The following is a 16,665-nucleotide window of genomic DNA, read 5'->3' on the forward strand; positions in this document are numbered from 1 at the left end:
AACCAGTCTGTTCATTGGAAGCTGTTTCCCTTTTGTTTTCCTGCAACAGTGTGCGTCTTTCCCTTTGTCTGTGCCCAGATCCTACTTTATAACAGTGTCTACATGCATAAGTGTGACTTGCTCGTCCCCAGTTCAGGCAAGTGAACTGACAGGTGCCATGAACTGATACCACTAAATTACACAGATACGTATAGGTACAAATAGGCATACAAAGCGATACAGCATTTTCTTAAGTTTTTCCCACACTCACGGACTGACATAAATCCACGTGATCCACACAAGACACAAATCAGCATTGAATCCACCGACTGACCATTGTAGCTGTAAGACTGTCGTGTAGAAACTCAAATGAGATGATGTATATACAGTATCTGCTGTCTGCTGGGAAACTGAGCAGTGTCGAAAGGGAAGGTTAGCTGGGCTTAGCCAAATGAGTGCTGTTAACCCTAGTGCCAATGAGGATGCAAAAAAGATCACTGTGTTTCTCCGCACAATCTTTATTCAATGACCTTGCACTGTTTATTGTTAAAGTCTATACAGGATGAGATGTTCCGTTATATTGACATCCACAGAACCAGGAAGTCGGCCAAATAAATTGTATGAATGAGCATCTCAAAAGGAAGGTGGGGAGGTCAATAAACAAGAGTAACGTTGATTGCTTAGTGATAATGGGAGCATGGACATCAATGAGACTTGATTTGGAGCAACTGGCTATGATTTTCATGGAGTTGACACCAGATGCTTCAAAACTCAACAAAGTACTCAAAGGGCTGCCCTTCCCTTTAAGAATCAGTAGTTGCACCTTGGATAGACACAAAATGCTGGTGTAATCAGTAGGGCAGGCAGCATCTCTGGATAGAAGGAATGGGTGATGTTTCGGGTCAACATAGAAACATAGAAACATAGAAATTAGGTGCAAGTAGGCCTTCAGCAAAATGCACCGCCATTTAATATGAAAGGGCTGCCAACTCAGTATCCCGTACCTTTTTCTCCATCAGTAGATTGCACCTTGGATAGACACAAAATGCTGGTGTAATCAAAAAAGTAGGTTTTAAAGGATTTCCCCCCTTACAGGTGACCCCCTTGCATCTCTAGGTCCAACCCCTTAAGAATTTTGTAAGTTTCTATAAGATCCCCTCTCAATCTCCTAAACTCTAGAGAGTATAAACCAAGTCTATCCAGCCTTTCTTCATAAGACAGTCCTGGAATGATCCCTCTATGGCAATAATGTTTCGGGTCGAGACGCTTCTTGGTCTCAGTCAACTCGATCCAAAACGTCACCCATTTCTTTTCTCCAGAGATACTTACTGCCTGTCCCGCTGAGTTACTTCAGCATTTTGTGTCAGTTTAAACCAGCATCTGCAGTTCTTTTGTACCACAGTCGTCACACATTCATTGCCAGCCGGGTGGAAGTAGCAAGTGTATCTTTTCTACATGTAATGGGAATATTCTATTGATAATGGCCATTGTCCCACCTTAATAGATCCTTCTGTTTACTGCAGGTATGATGAACCACACGCAAGGGAGACAGATGGTAAGGGACTTTATTTTGGAAAGCTGTTAAATGTGCTGGGTTGTAGTTTAATTTGCGGAATAATTCAATGTGTTCAGTTAATGAAGACCTTGGCAGTGAATGTGAAGTGCCACTCAAGTCTTCCAGGAGGGTCTTCTTTATTGCTGCGTCTTCCGTGATGTTAATATTTTTATCTTTCGCACTTGTCACCCTTAAAGTTAGTTTATAAACACACATGTTATTCACTGGAGAGTTTTGATTATTTCTAAATATAAAGCTGCAATACTCTCTGTAGGCAGAATATCTCAAGTTCCATTCCAGAGATTTGGGGGCAGTCACTGCAGAGGAGATTCACCAGGATGTTGCCTGGGCTAGCGTGTTCCAGGGATGAGGAGGGAAGGAAGAAGCTGGGTTTGTTTCCCAGGAAAGCGGAGGTTGAGGAGGAGGTGGGGGGGGGCAGTGGGTTTGTGACTGAAGTGTACAAAATATGGAGGGCCTTATGTAGGTTGGAATAGTGAGAAACTTGTCCCTGTACCAGTTGTCTATAACCATATGCAGAGGTTTTATTCTCGGCAGGAGAGATTTAGAGGTGATCTATGAGGATTGTTTTTTACCCCAAAGGGTGGTTGAAATCTGAAATACACTAGCTGAGGGGTTGGTGGGCATAGATACTCTCACTGCATTCATGTCTAGAAGTGCACTTGAAACATCAAGGCATAGAGGGCAACAGCCCAAGTGTTGGTAAATGGGGTTTGTATAAATTGGTGGACGGGATGGGCCTGGTCGGCCCTGATTCTGCAGTGTTTGACTCTTTGACTTGATGGGCGGTGCTGGAAGAGGTATTTTGTAGTGGATTGGAGCAGTGCCTCTTCACTAGGGGCCCTGTTACAAGTTCCCTTCCTGGAGGTTGAGCTTAAGGCCAGTTGATGTTGCAGACCAGGGAAGACACTGCTGTGCATATCCCTTTTCTTGGAATACTCAAATATAGACATTTCTATTCATTCACAGGGTATGGGTGTTGTGACAAGGCTTGCAATTGTTTTCCATTCCTAATGGTGGTGATGTGTTGACTTTTTGAACCACTGTCGTCTTTGTGGTTAAGGCACACCCATTGTGCTGTTAGGTACAAGGTTTTGATCGAATGATGATAAAGAAACTGTGAACCATTTCCTGGTGTGCATCATGAAAGGTCATTTGCATCCAATGGTGTCCCTGTGGGTTCGCTGTGTTTTTCCTTCCAGGTGATCAAGGCTGCAGATTTAGGAGGTATTGTTGATGAAGACGAGGCAGATTGCTATTCCAGTCACAGTGCGCTTTGGTGGATTGGGTGAATGCTTAGGGTGGTGGGTGGAATAGTTTGTTCTGAATAGTAACGAGCTTGATAAGTGTGTAGAAGGAGCATTCAGTGGTCTACAGAGTGTATCCTGTCACAGTCATGACTTAAGATGGGATGCTTTTGGGTAGTCATCCAATGCGTAATATAAGCATCTGGATAAACAGGGTCTGATTAGGAACAGTCAACATGGAATTGTGCCTGGAAGGTCATGTTTGACTAATCTTCTTGAATTTTTTGAATAGGTTTCTCGGGAAATTGATGAGGGTAAAGCAGTGGATGTTGTATATATGGACTTCAGTAAGGCCTTTGACAAGGTTCCTCATGGAAGGTTGGTTAAGAAGGTACAATTGTTGGGTATTAATGGTGGAGTAGCAAGATGGATTCAACAGTGGCTGAATGGGAGATGCCAGAGAGTAATGGTGGATGGCTGTTTGTCAGGTTGGAGGCCAGTGACTAGTGGGGTGCCACATGGATCTGTGTTGGGTCCACTGTTGTTTGTCATGTACATCAATGATCTGGATGATGGTGTGGTAAATTGGATTAGTAAGTATGCAGATAATATGAAGATAGGTGGTGTTGTGGATAATGAAGTAGATTTTCAAAGTCTACAGAGAGATTTATGCCAGTTGGAAGAGTGGGCTGAAAGATGGCAGATGGAGTATAATGCGGATAAGTGTGAGGTGCTACATCTTGGCAGGACAAATCAAAATAGGACGTACATGGTAAATGGTAGGGAATTGAGGAATGCAGTTGAACAGAGGGATCTAAGAATAACCGTGCACAGTTCCCTGAAGATGGAATCTCATATAGATAGGGTGATAAAGAAAGCTTTTGGTGTGCTGGCCTTTATAAATCAGAGCATTGAGTATAGAAGTTGGGATGTAATGTTAAAATTGTACAAGGCATTGGTGAGGCCAATTCTGGAGTATGGTGTACAATTTTGGTCGCCTAATTATAGGAAGGATGTCAACGAGATAGAGAGAGTACAGAGGAGATTTACTAGAATGTTGCCTGGGTTTCAGCAACTAAGTTACAGAGAAAGGTTGAACAAGTTACGTCTTTATTCTTTGGAGCGCAGAAGGTTAAGGGGGGACTTGATAGAGGTCTTTAAAATGATGAGAGGGATAGACAAGTGACGTGGATAAGCTTTTCCCACTGAGAGTAGGGAAGATTCAAACAAGAGGACATGACTTGAGAATTAAGGGACAGAAGTTTAGGGGTAACATGAGGGGGAACTTCTTTACTCAGAGAGTGGTAGCTGTGTGGAATGAGCTTCCAGTGAAGGTGGTGGAGGCAGGTTCGATTTTATCATTTAAAAATAAATTGGATAGTTATATGGACGAGAAAGGAATGGAGGGTTATGGTCTGAGTGCAGGTAGATGGGACTAGGGGAGAATACGTGTTCGGCACGGACTAGAAGGGCCGAGATGGCCAGTTTCCGTGCTGTAATTGTTATATGGTTATATATGGTTATATGGTGATATCCAACCTCCAATCTGTGACCATGTGTTTTATCCAGTTAAACATCTGGTTAATGATGACACGAACCCTTCCCCTCTGCATCTAGGATGCTTGACGATGATGGCAATCCTATTGAATGCTAGGCGGACATGATGAGCTTTCCCTGTTGAACACAGCCGTTGCCTGACACTTGAGATTCAACAGCTTGACACACTCCCGCGGCTTGCAGATGTGTACTGCTGTAGATGGGGAGTTGTGAATGGAATGAAATGCTTGTCGATCACCAGTGAGCATCCTCAATTGTGAGCATTCCTGGTGAAAGGAAGATTGTTGATGAAGGTGGGGCCTGAGGCACCAACACTGACACCTCTGTGATAAAAGGTTCTTTGTCTCCAGTATGTGCTGCTATATCTTTGTAGAGCGATTTTTAAAAAGATGTTGTTCGTGGTTGACCTTATTTCTTGTTATTCATTCTCGTTCTCCACATGTTGGGTCTTTTTATTCATTCAATTTTGCTTTAGCCAGTGCAAAAGGGGAAATTTCTATTTTTAAGGGTTTTTTTCTCACTTGATTTCCCCTCCCCATTTGGTTCCCGTAATTGTAAAGAACTTCTGCTTCCATCTCCATTTACTTCTTTTAGGAATTGGCCGTGTCTCTGTAGTAGAACTCACAGTGAATTATTAGGCCAGAGGTCCTGGGCTCCAGTCTAAAATATGGGCTGAATGCACAGAGCAGTCCATGGAATGTTGGCCGCACCGCCTGTCTGCTGCGGTTACTATCACAATGTGTGATCCTGTTTATAAAAGATGCAATGGCCCCCAAAACAACATAAGGTAAAATGCTGGAGTAACTCAGCGGGACAGGCAGCATTTCTGGATAGAAGGAATAGGTGACATTTCGTGTTGAGGCCCTTCTTCAAAGTTACTTCTGAAGTTGCCCATTCCTTCTATCCAGAGATGCGGCCTGTCCTGCTGAGTTAAGGGGCTGTCCCACTGTACGAGCTAATTCAAGAGTTCTCCCGAGTTTCCCCTGATTCGAACTCATTACAGAATTACAGTAATAGCCGCTCGTAGGTACTCGGAGCTCTCGTGGACATATTTCAACATGTTGAAAAATCTTCACGAGTCTTCACGAGGTTACCGCGTTTCCCGAGTACCTGCCGTTAGCGTTACGAGCCGTTAAGAGACGTCTCGAGCTCCGACGTACCCGCTACGTACATTCTACGTGTTTACCATGAGTTTGATTTTTTTTTTTAAACTCGGGAGAGCTCTTGAATTACCTCGTACAGTAGGACAGGCCCTTTACTCCTGTGTCTATCTTCGGTGCAAACTAGCATCTGCAGTTCCTTCCTTCCTACATAAAGTCATTTGATTTATTATCTGATCACCAATTCCATAGCTTATTTGGTAACGCTGCACATCACAACAGTGATTACATTTTAAAGGTCCCTAATTGGGGGTAAAAACAGTTGCGGGTATGAAGGCACTGTATAAATGCAAGCCTTTGTCTCTTGCAGTTTTTTTTTCTTTCATAAAGAATTCCCGTCTCTTCCAGAGCAGTGCCTAGTTTTCTCAGAGTGGAGTTATTGTAAGGTCCATCCTGGAGTTCCTCCCGGGGGAACCTTTCCCGCTCCTGAATTTCACACTAGAGATTTCTTCCCTGTTGCTGTAGGGCTGCTTTTACCTTTCAATAACCACATAGTATCTGCATCCACAATACTAGACAACCATTGTAAAGGACAAAATGGCTCCACTCGGCTAACTATGTCTATGATCTTCCCTTAATGCCAGGTGGCAGCTCTGAACCTGAATTCGAGCAAATCCAGGAGACAGTGAACCAACTATAGATCTTCACCTGTGTTATGGTTAAGAGAATTCTCTCTGGTCAGATAATGGGCAATATAAATTGCAGACTTGAACCCTTACTGCAAAAATCCACTTTCATACACATAACAATGTGGCTAGTGTGTGTTTTTGAAACCTGTTTGCTTGAAAAGATAAAAATGGCAAAGGATCGATTTCTTCCATCGGTCCTCATGAGTTGAAGGTTGGTTTGATAAATGGAAAGTGGTGTTGCCAAACCATGCTGTGAAATGATGGAAGAAAATCTTTAGTTTGGAACCAGCGACTATCCTCCGCACAGTCTGGCACAAACCAGCCTCTATGAAATCAGAAGTTGTTCTTTCCTGAAGCTACGGGATATTTACAAACAACCTGGGAGTTTGGCACACCTTGTATGCATGCCAATGTACTTGCCTCTGTCAGCATGTCTATCTTTGTAAATCTGTCTTGCCGCAAGATGTACACTTAAAGACACATGTCCAGTCTATTTCAAATTGATATTTGGATGTATCCTTTAATGCGTGTTGAGCTCTGTTCAGAGATTGAGGAGTATTGGATGACATGCAGCCCATTTTGTAACTTTACTCGTGATGTAATGCGGATAGAGTGAACCAAGTTACTCATAGTGCCTAAAATATGAACCAAGTTACTCATAGTGCCTGCTCTCTGTCATCTTTGCCTGCCCTGATGCATGGGTGATGGAGGGTGACTTGACTTCAATGTAAGAAACCACTGACCTCAGACCTGGGTCAGCTGTGTAAAAGGCAGCTTCACTGTGCAGCCTATCACATGGGCTGCAGTGGTCCGTGATGCTTACAGACCATAAACAGCAGCCTCATTAACCGGACAGTGCGTCTGGCACTGAGCTGCCCTCATCCTGAAGCGGGCTGGGAGATTTGGTTCCATGGATCTATTGCCAATAAATCAGTTGTCCTATCCATCCATCAGGACGCATGTTATACCCTGGATGCCCTTGTGAACAATCACGTCAGGGTGGCAGTGGTCTGAGTGCCCATTGTAACAATGGCCCTTCAATGGAAGATGCAGCAATTAGCCATGGCATTGACCATCGGAGGATTTGGTTCAGCATTTTTGTGCTCTTCCATGTTGGAAAAGAATAAATAACTCCACGCTTTGCACAAAATCCAGTACCAACTGGTAACTGGACCCATCCATCTGCAGACATTGGGGGCAGGAGAGGGATATTTTCCTGGGCTAGGCCCATCTCTGGAGTTGCTCCACATGCTCACCCTATACCTGTATTTACCTGATGCTGATGTACAAGTTCAATTTTACATGGACCGGTGTCTCTGCGGAGTGCAGTGATTGTGAGATCCCGCTTCTGAAATTAGAGCTGAGGGGTTCTAGTTGAACAGATTGAAAGATATCACATGGAAACAGGCCCTTTGGCCCACCGAGTCCATGCTGGCCATTGGTCACCCGTTCGCACTTGTTCTATGTTATCCTACTTTTACATCCACTCCCTACACAGAGGCCTGTAAACTACAACCCCACCCGTCTCTGGGATGTTGGAGGAAATCGGAACACCCAGAGGAAACCCAGGCGGTCACAGGGAGAACATGCAGACTCCTCAAATGCAGTCAGACAGCAAAGGAGGTCAGGATGGATCCCGGGTCGCTAGCGGTGTGAGGCAGCATCTGTGCTACAGGTATAGCCACAGGGTGGCGCCTGATCTCCTGTATATCCTTCGAGGACATGCAACTATTTTTAATTGTTTTGGATGACCTCTGGATGGTTGAATAAGCCCAGTGGCCTTGGTATGTGTTCTGTGTCTTTGAAATCCTCATCTAACCTCCTCACACAGTGCTGGCACCTGTAATGTTTTCAGCTCCTCGCTGGTGAGGAAGGGCTCGCCCCATTCAACTCTATAAAAACTTCTGAAGTGTACAAAGTGTTTGTGTGCAAGCTGAGGGCCCTAGTACAAGATAAAATGATACTGAGCCCTTTATAATCGCCCTGATATTTTCCAGGTCCGAAACAAAAATTGAATGTGATTGTTGCGCAGTGAGGGAAGGGGTGAAATAGAACAGGGCAGCAACGAAGAGGCCCTCAGGATAACAATGCCCACACCAAACATCTAATCTCTGCCTGCATGTGATCCATGTGCCCCATTCCCTGCATATATATCCATGTTCCTATCTAAAAGCCTCTTCAATGCATTTGAGGCATTCATCCCTACACAATCTTAGGAAGAAACAATCAGAACGGTGGTCCTGAAGCTCCATGGGCAAGGTAATACAAACTTGTACCTCACTATTAGGCAGAAGTTACATCTGGCAAGTCAGCATCTGAAAGAGGGAAGAGGTTCCTATTTTGTTAATGACTGGGCATCCATGCTTGAGTTTCTAGGGAAGTGATGATGTCGGACAGGCTTTCGGACATAACAAATTCACTTTCAACACATTGCTGATGTGGGGAAGAGAAAGAGCGTGTGAATCAGGACATTTAGAGCTTGTAGAGAATGAAACATCGATGTTGGGATATCTGCCGACCATTCTGGTAAAGGGAACTTGGAGAAATAAGGGAAATTGCAACAAATAAGGGTGATTATAACTGATGTGTGTTTCTTAAGAACGTCTGAGTTGCATTGGTATATTGTAGCTGAATCTGGAATTTCAGCAAACTATGAACTTCAGTGAGATCCTGTGAAATCTTGTGAATGCCAGCAGAATCGTACAAAGTTTAGCAAAAATCTGTGAATCCAGGCATTATTTTGTGAATCTTAGCATGCTTTGTTTCCATGCCACTCCTCCACAACCCCTACACCCCACCCCTCACCCCCTCCCCGTGGATGAGTTGATACCTTGTTGGATTTTGAGAGATGAGTACAACTACAATTTTAACCAGAGACTGTATTAACCAAAGAAAGAAAAGTAACCAGAATCGAGCCACAAGAGTTCATTTTTGTATTAACTAGTGGCATTGGAGGAGGTGGGGAGGGAGGTGGATGTGTGTCTGAGAAATTATCGGATGTCTGTCCTAGGCTTCCCAATGTAGAGCTGAATTTGGGAATGGGAAGAGCCATATCTTCCAGAACATCAACCCAGCCCATTGTTTGGATTTCAAACAATGGTTTTAACCAGTTCTGATCCACCAAATGGTTGTTGCAGGACATGGTGTTTCTGGCTGGCAGGCGGAAGACATCTACTCAAGGCCATTTTATTATTTTATTTCCCAGTTACCCATACTATTGTCCTCTGCCCTCCTGCAGGGACCTGCTCGAAACTCTGTGGTCAATGGGAGATCTTGCCCACCCAGTATCAGAGCTCCACGAGCAGGCGTGGTGGCACCAGTGAAGTGTAGGCAGCTGAACAGGATCGATAACCCTGGTGACGTCTTTTTCATGGCAACTGATGAAACCAGGTAAGACCTCACAAGGTTTCTAGCCTCTCAGCAGGTTAACAATGACCCTGATGCCTCTCATTACCCAAGAGTCGAAGTCCAGAGCCTAGCGCCTTAATACCCACTCCCAAAATGACTGAGTGCTAGTTAGTGATTAAGACACGGGTAAAGGAAGGGACCACTGCGATTGAAATGGTTAGGAGATAAAATCCCGAGGAGATAGATGTAAAAAATACCTTGTCTGTGGATTCATTGTCATGACTATATTTACTTTGCAAGATTGCCAACCATACAACTGTGCTCTCAGTCTTCCTTCCCTTTGTGTACACACTTTGGCTCGTTGAAATCCGAGCTTAGTATCATCATAACTTGACGGTTAATTTGGTGCAGGGTCGACCTGCTCGGCTTGGTTCGATGCGTGGAGTGGCAGCAAGTCTTGGGGTTCAGTGCCTGTAAATATGAACAGAGTGGAAATGGGATTATCCTGGTCTGGAGAGAATGAATAATGTAGGAATTGCGTCTCAATTTAAACAAAAGTGGAAATGTGGACAGAGACCTATAGGATTTGGTCCTCGGACATTTTGGGGAATAGAGCTCATGGTTTGGTCTTAAACATGTATTTTCCTTGTAATGCCAAGAACAGTTCTGATTAGTGGAAATACAGGAGGCTGCATTTATTGGAGTCTGCAACAAGATAGCATGTTGCTGGAGGAACTTGCCAGTCCAGGTGAAATATCATCTGCCCATCACCCCTCACATGCTGCCTGGCCTGCTGATTTCCTCCAGCAGTTTGCTTTTTTTCCTTGCTGCAGCTCTGTATAACACTGGGTTTGATGAATCAATAGCAACCTCTTTACATTGAGCAACCGTTCATGCAATCAGTAATTTGAAGCTGGCCATGACGCCGTTCTCCTCTGTAGAGGGAAGATTGCTGTCTTTTAATCACTTCCAGGTTTTGAGTGCCATCAAACTGTGGCGCTCCAGGAAGAGGTCAGTACACACTTCACAAGGAAAGGAGTGGGGGGTGGGCAGACCTCTGGAAGGGGCTTACCACTGAGTGGAATTGGTGCCAACTTCCGGCACCTGAGATGTCATTCACCAGGACATGCAGAAACCTTTCTACTCTGCCTGCCAGTTGTGAATTGAGCAATTCGAGGCATTTGAACTACTGATTTAGATGGTGATTTAGACTAGTTGAAGGAGTGGGCAAGTTTGTAGCAGGCACAGTTTAACGTTTATAGATGTGAAGTTTATGCACTTCAAAAAAATAGAAAGGCAGGGTATTATTCAGATTCATAGGGAGATGCATGGTTTAAATGGTGGTGGGAAAGTGTACAGACGGGTCTGCGAATCTTAGCACACAGGCACTGAAAGCAGTGTAGCCAGCAGTAAATAAGGCAAATGGTATATCAGCCTTCATTGCCATAGGTTTTGAGTGGAAGAGCAAGAACATCTTGCTCGGTTATCCAGGCCATTGGGGAAACCACGCCTGAACTTATAATAAAAATGTAAAAAATCTGCACACACTGGAAATCTGAAACAAACAGAAACTGCAGGAAACACTCAGCAGGTCAGTCAGTATCTATGGAAAGTGAAACTCTTGAAGTTTTGGGTCTGGGACACTTAATCAGAACACAGAGTACTGCGTGTAATTTTGGTCTCCTTGCCTAAGAATGGATACATAATCCACAGAGGAAGTCTAATTAAAGTTCACCGGACAGATTCCTAGGATTCTATTCTCTCAGATACGGGTCAATTTGACCCATGTTGGACAGACTTTAGAGAGATACAGCATGGAAACAGGCACTCCAGCTCGCCAAGTCCACGCTGACCAGCGATCACTCGTACACTAGCATTATCCTACACACTAGGGACAATTTAGAGAAGCCAATTAACCGACAAACCTGTATGTCTTTGGAGTGTGTGAGGAAAACCCGGAGAAAACCAACACGGTCACAGGGAGAACGTACAAACACCATACTGACAGCACCCACAGTCAGGATTGAACCTGGGACTCTGGCGCTGTAAGGCAGCAACTCTACTGCTGCACCACTGTACTGCCCTCATTCCCCTAATTTCAAGGAAAGAATTCACTCCGACTTTGAAACGTTTTGGCAGAGATGGAGATGGATGTGGACAGGATGTTTCTCCAAGCTGGAGGTTCTGCAACCAGGGTCACGTTCTCAAGGTACAGAGTACAGAATTTAGGACTGAGGAGACTCTAGTTACAACCTTATGGGCCTGTCCCACTTAGGCGATTTTTCAGGCGACTGGAACGGCGACTGTCAGAGTGGAACACACACACACGCCGCTTCCTGCACCAGCCCGTTATGCAGGCGGGGGAAGTGCTGTCTGAGTGATATTCACATGGTGCAAAGCCAATGTGCTACAGACACACACCGTGATGAACAGGAAGGTTGGCGCTGTAATTAAGACAGTGAAAGCACAGTGTACGGGAACGGTCACTTAAGTCCTTTATAAAGGGGGGGGAAGAAGGGATGGGGAGAAGGAGTGGAGACAACTTTTAAGAAGCCAGAGATACACTGCTGTGAAGCTTACTGGTCAGTTATCCTTGGTTCTGAAAACTACTGCTTATGTTTTTTTTCCCAATGAGCCAATGAAATTCACCGGTCAGCACCGGCTACAACCTACGAGAACCTTCGACCTCCTGGCGACCCATTAACACCTACTGGCGACCCACCTACGGCTCGAGAATTCTCGCTACTCTCCATGGCGGCTTAATTCTAGTCACCGCTAATTTTTCAACATGTTGAAAAATTCACGGCGACCATAATGAGGCCGCTACTAGTTCCCAGAATGCGGGAACTCCTCACCACCATGAAGGCGGCTACCCGGCAACCACCCGTGAACATGTAGCGACTGCATCGTCTCCTGCAGTCGCCTTAGAAGTCGCCTAAGTGGGACAGGCCCATTACGGTGCTAAGGACCCGGGTTAGATCCTGACTATGGTTGCTTGTCAGTACGGAGTTTGTACATTCTCCCTGTGACCGCATGGGTTTTCCCTGGGTGCTCCAGTTTCTTCCCACTTTCCAAAGACGTGCAGGTTTATAGAATAATTGGTTACTGAAAATTATCCCAGTCTGTAGGATAGAACGTGGATGGGGATTGCTAGTCGATGCGAACTCTGTGGGCTGAAGGGCCAGTTTCCATGTTGTATCTCTAAAACTAAAAACTACACAGAGGGTGATGAACCATTTCTTTCATGAACCAAAAATGAACCAATTTTCTGCCATGAAGACCTGTGGTAGCCAAATTGCAGAATATATTTAAAAAGGATACAGTTATATTTTTTGACACTAAAAGCATTAAGGGGTGTGTGATTTTAGGGTAAAGAGAGTGAATGATTTAACGGCAGAGGCTAAGATTTGATTGTATTGGATGGCAAAGCAGGCAAAAGTGGCTGAACAATCTATTCCTGCTCCTATTGTTCTGTGTTTAAACAGTCACTGGACTAATAATACAGAAGATAGATATGTGAATTTAAATCCTACCACAGGTGGCTGGGGAACATAATTCCAGATTCATCTAATTAAAAAGACTGCATTGCCATCATGTAATCTCAACCCGGTTCATGAATATCCGGGGAAGGGAATCTGAGATGGTCTCATGATCTGGCCCCAGTGTAGCCCCAAACCTGCTGCAAGGCAATCTGGAGCTGCCCTCTGAGACCGTCCAGCAAACCACTGTGGATGGACAATAAAAGCTGGCCCACTCACCGATTCCCACAACCCGTAAAGAAATCGGGAAAGAACTACCACCTTTTACTTATTTTTCAGCTGGAGACCTTTCAGTTCTAACATTTACACATTTCGACTATAGGGTGATTTCACTAAAGGTCACTGGAGCGTAGATCCGCACCCACGTGACCAAAATTCTCAAGTGGAGGACACTCGAGGGTTCGGTACATGTTAGTGGATGGGAAAAAACGCATTTTCCCACCCGTTAAAAACATAGAAAACGGCGAGGTTGTGAGCTGCAATTTACTGTGCCAGTCGGGGTGACCGTGAGGCACAGCTACCTAGATTTGCAGGGGAAAAAAAAGATAGCAAGTAAGGTAAATTCAAGAGGGAATTGAAGGTGCCAAACCGGCGGAAATGAACAGCCGACATTTGCCGTGGATATTTAAAGGTCCAAAATATCGGGAATTATCGCGTTTGCTCGCTGAATTTCATCAAAAGTAAGGCATTATTAACTACGCTCCAGTGACCTTTAGTGAAATCGCCCTATAGTGAGACAGAGATGACTGAGTCTTTGACAATGTCACCTTTCTGCTGAGGGGAACGAGCTCTCCCTCATTCGTTTGTGCAGCATCTCAGTATCCATTCTGTGGCCAGTGACTCCATCTCCCTGACAAGTATCTGGAGTCTTGGCTGGTGTATTTGATGCCATAATCTCTCTATCATAAAGGATACTTGCATCACCTGATTCAACCATGCCTCTGCTCCTCCAAATCAATGTCTGACAGGGGCTCTTCAACCTGCAATGGTCATTCTTTTTTTGCCACAGGTTCTATTTGATCTGCTGAGCATTTCCAGCATTCTCTGTTTCACATTTTCAGCACCTGTGGGTATTCTTTTTATTTCCATGCGATAGTACCACCAAGGCTGTCCCCCTTCTTGCATCCAAAGAAATGATGAACTATTCAGAACTCCGCTCCCTCTGTCTGAAATGGAAACGTCCTCTTTTCCCATTCTACTGTTCTTGTTCCATTATATTAACTTGTTTGGTATTAAAATTCTCATTGCTGTGTTCAAATTGTAGCATTACCCCTCCCTGTCTCTGCAATGTTTCCAGTTCTATATCCTTCCAAGATCAACACACTTTCCGGATTCTTGCCTCAGTAGCTCAGGTCAAAGGAAGTTGCTGTCATTTGGAATGTGAAAGATATCATGTTATGATATGGAAGAATTGCAGGATATGTTTCTCCAGTGTCAAGGCTAATATTATCTTTCATCCACCACCAAAGAAAGAGGTCGCCTGGCCAATGTCACATTTGCTGTTTGTTGCAGCTTGTAAATGCAAATCTGCTGTATACTTCTGACTTTTTAATGATGCCCCAACTGTGAAGTACTTCTTTAGCTGTGAAGTACTTCAACATATTTAAACACATGAAATATGTGTTATATATGGGGTTTTTTATTGTAAAAATTATAAGGTAAATAATGAAAATCTGTGGTAGACAAGAGTAAAACCAGTTTGTGAAAGAACTTGGAGTGAGTTGAGGGAAATTTGTTCGGCAGTGCAACTTGGTAGTATCTGGAATTCACTGTTTTAAGGAATGGCAGAAACATTTAACAATGTTGTTTTCAAAGAAATGTGTTGAATACTTAATGAGAAATGCTTCACACACTTCTTGTGGAAGACACCATGGAATGGGACTGATTGGAAAGTTCTCTAGACAGTTGCACAGCTTAGTGGAGGCAATGCCTTCTCCCTATGTTCTTGTACTATATGATCCTGTCATGCTTGATTTTTGTGCTATGATTTTTGAGGCCTCTCCAGCTGTCTGAACTAAAAGCACATTCTTCTCTTCTTGAAGATCTCTTGTTGTTTTCTTTTGCTCTCCGGCTTGAAGACAATCCTTTTGGTCCAACTATTTGGTCAACTTTCCTCATATCCCAGAATCATAGTCATAGGGCACATAAATAGGCCCTTTGGCCCACTTTTTCTATGCTGATCATCAACACTCATAATTACCAATATTTGGTCTGGAGCCCACTATTCCATATCTGTAGGCTACTATGATGTATTTTTTTAAATAGCTTGGTGTCACATTTTGTATACTGCCTCTCTGAGGTGCTATGAGATGTGAAATGAGTTATATGATGTGTGTTGTATCTATTTTTTTTTTTAATTTATTGAACTTGTTTATTTTGGGATCTACTGAGGACTATGCTTGCATACCTGTTGTGCTGCTGCAAGTAAGAATTTAATTGTACTGTTTTGGGACATATGACAATAAAACACTCTTGACCCTCTTGACTTGAACCGTCACAAGTAGAAGGGTGATAAATATATGGGAACATGCAGAAGCTGGGATGGATAAGGAAGTCAGTGGGAGAGCTGGAATGTCAGTTCAAGTGTATCATGTGCACAAATAGAGGGGCGAGTACAATGAATGACCTTGCTTTTAGCAGCTGTGCAGGGCCCATGGACTCAGACAAACATACCAAACAAATATTCATATATTATACATAAATTACACATAAAATTGTAAAAGAAGAATGCAAAGAATTAAGACATCAGTGCAAACTCGACCACTTGATCTAAGAGATTTCTTAGAAAAAAAACCAAGTCCACAGTAATGCAAAGGGTGGGCCATGTTGCTCTGTAGTTAAGGTAGGATCAGGTTGTGTAGGTTGGTTCATGAACTTTATAATTGTAGGAAAGTAGTGGTTCCTGAACCTGGTGATGTGGGACTTCAGTCTTCTATACCTTGTGCCAGCAGTGAGATGGAGGCGTGGCCCAAATGGTGGGGATCCTAGATGAAAGATGCTGTTTTCCTGAGGCAGCGCCTCAAATAAATGCTTTTGATGTTTGGGTGGGACGTAACCATGATGGACTGGAGTGAGTCTACCCCTCTGCAGTCCCTTACGTTCCTCAGCATTGGAATTGCTGCACCACTTTGTGATGCAACCAGTCAGGATACTTTCTATAGTACATCTGTAAACGTTTTGTTAGGATATTCGGAGAGATACCGGATATCTGCAAACTTCTAAGAAAGTAGAGGTGCTGGTGAGCGATATTTGTGATTGCATCTATGTACTGGGCCCGAAATGTTAACGCCCAGGAATTTCAAGCTGATATCTCCCTCCACCATAGACCCACCAATGAAACCTGGCAAGTGATCTTCCGACTTTCCCTTTCTGAAGTCGACGATACAGTTCTTTGGTCTTGTTGATGTTGAGCAAGAAATTTTTGCCGCGGCACCACTCAACAAATTATTCTATCTCTCTCCTACACGCTGACTCATCACTACCGGTGATTCAGCCAACCACAGTAGTGTCATCGGCGATTTACAGATGGCATTGGAGCTGTGCTTAGCCAGACAGTCATGGGTGTAAATAGCAGGGCTGCCAACATTGGGTGATAGTTGGGAGTGAGAAATTGCGAGAGACCAGGCCCGAGGG

The 16,665-nt window shown here is 44.1% G+C and overlaps 1 protein-coding gene across 3 annotated transcripts in view; it reads left to right on the forward strand.

Moving 5' to 3' along the window:
• LOC129700464 (metastasis-associated protein MTA1-like) overlaps positions 1-16,665 on the forward strand; it is a 126,797-nt gene that overhangs the window by 94,679 nt on the left and 15,453 nt on the right. For 2 of the 3 annotated variants that reach the window (XM_055640970.1, XM_055640971.1), the window contains exons 18-19: positions 1,503-1,534; positions 9,384-9,535. In XM_055640970.1, the coding sequence (XP_055496945.1) occupies positions 1,503-1,534; positions 9,384-9,535 (184 nt within the window). The remainder of the gene's footprint in view (positions 1-1,502; positions 1,535-9,383; positions 9,536-16,665) is intronic. The other variant, XM_055640972.1, reaches the window with a different exon arrangement.

This window comes from Leucoraja erinacea, chromosome 9 (assembly GCF_028641065.1).
Source record: "Leucoraja erinacea ecotype New England chromosome 9, Leri_hhj_1, whole genome shotgun sequence".
In the NCBI taxonomy this organism is placed as follows: domain Eukaryota; kingdom Metazoa; phylum Chordata; class Chondrichthyes; order Rajiformes; family Rajidae; genus Leucoraja; species Leucoraja erinaceus.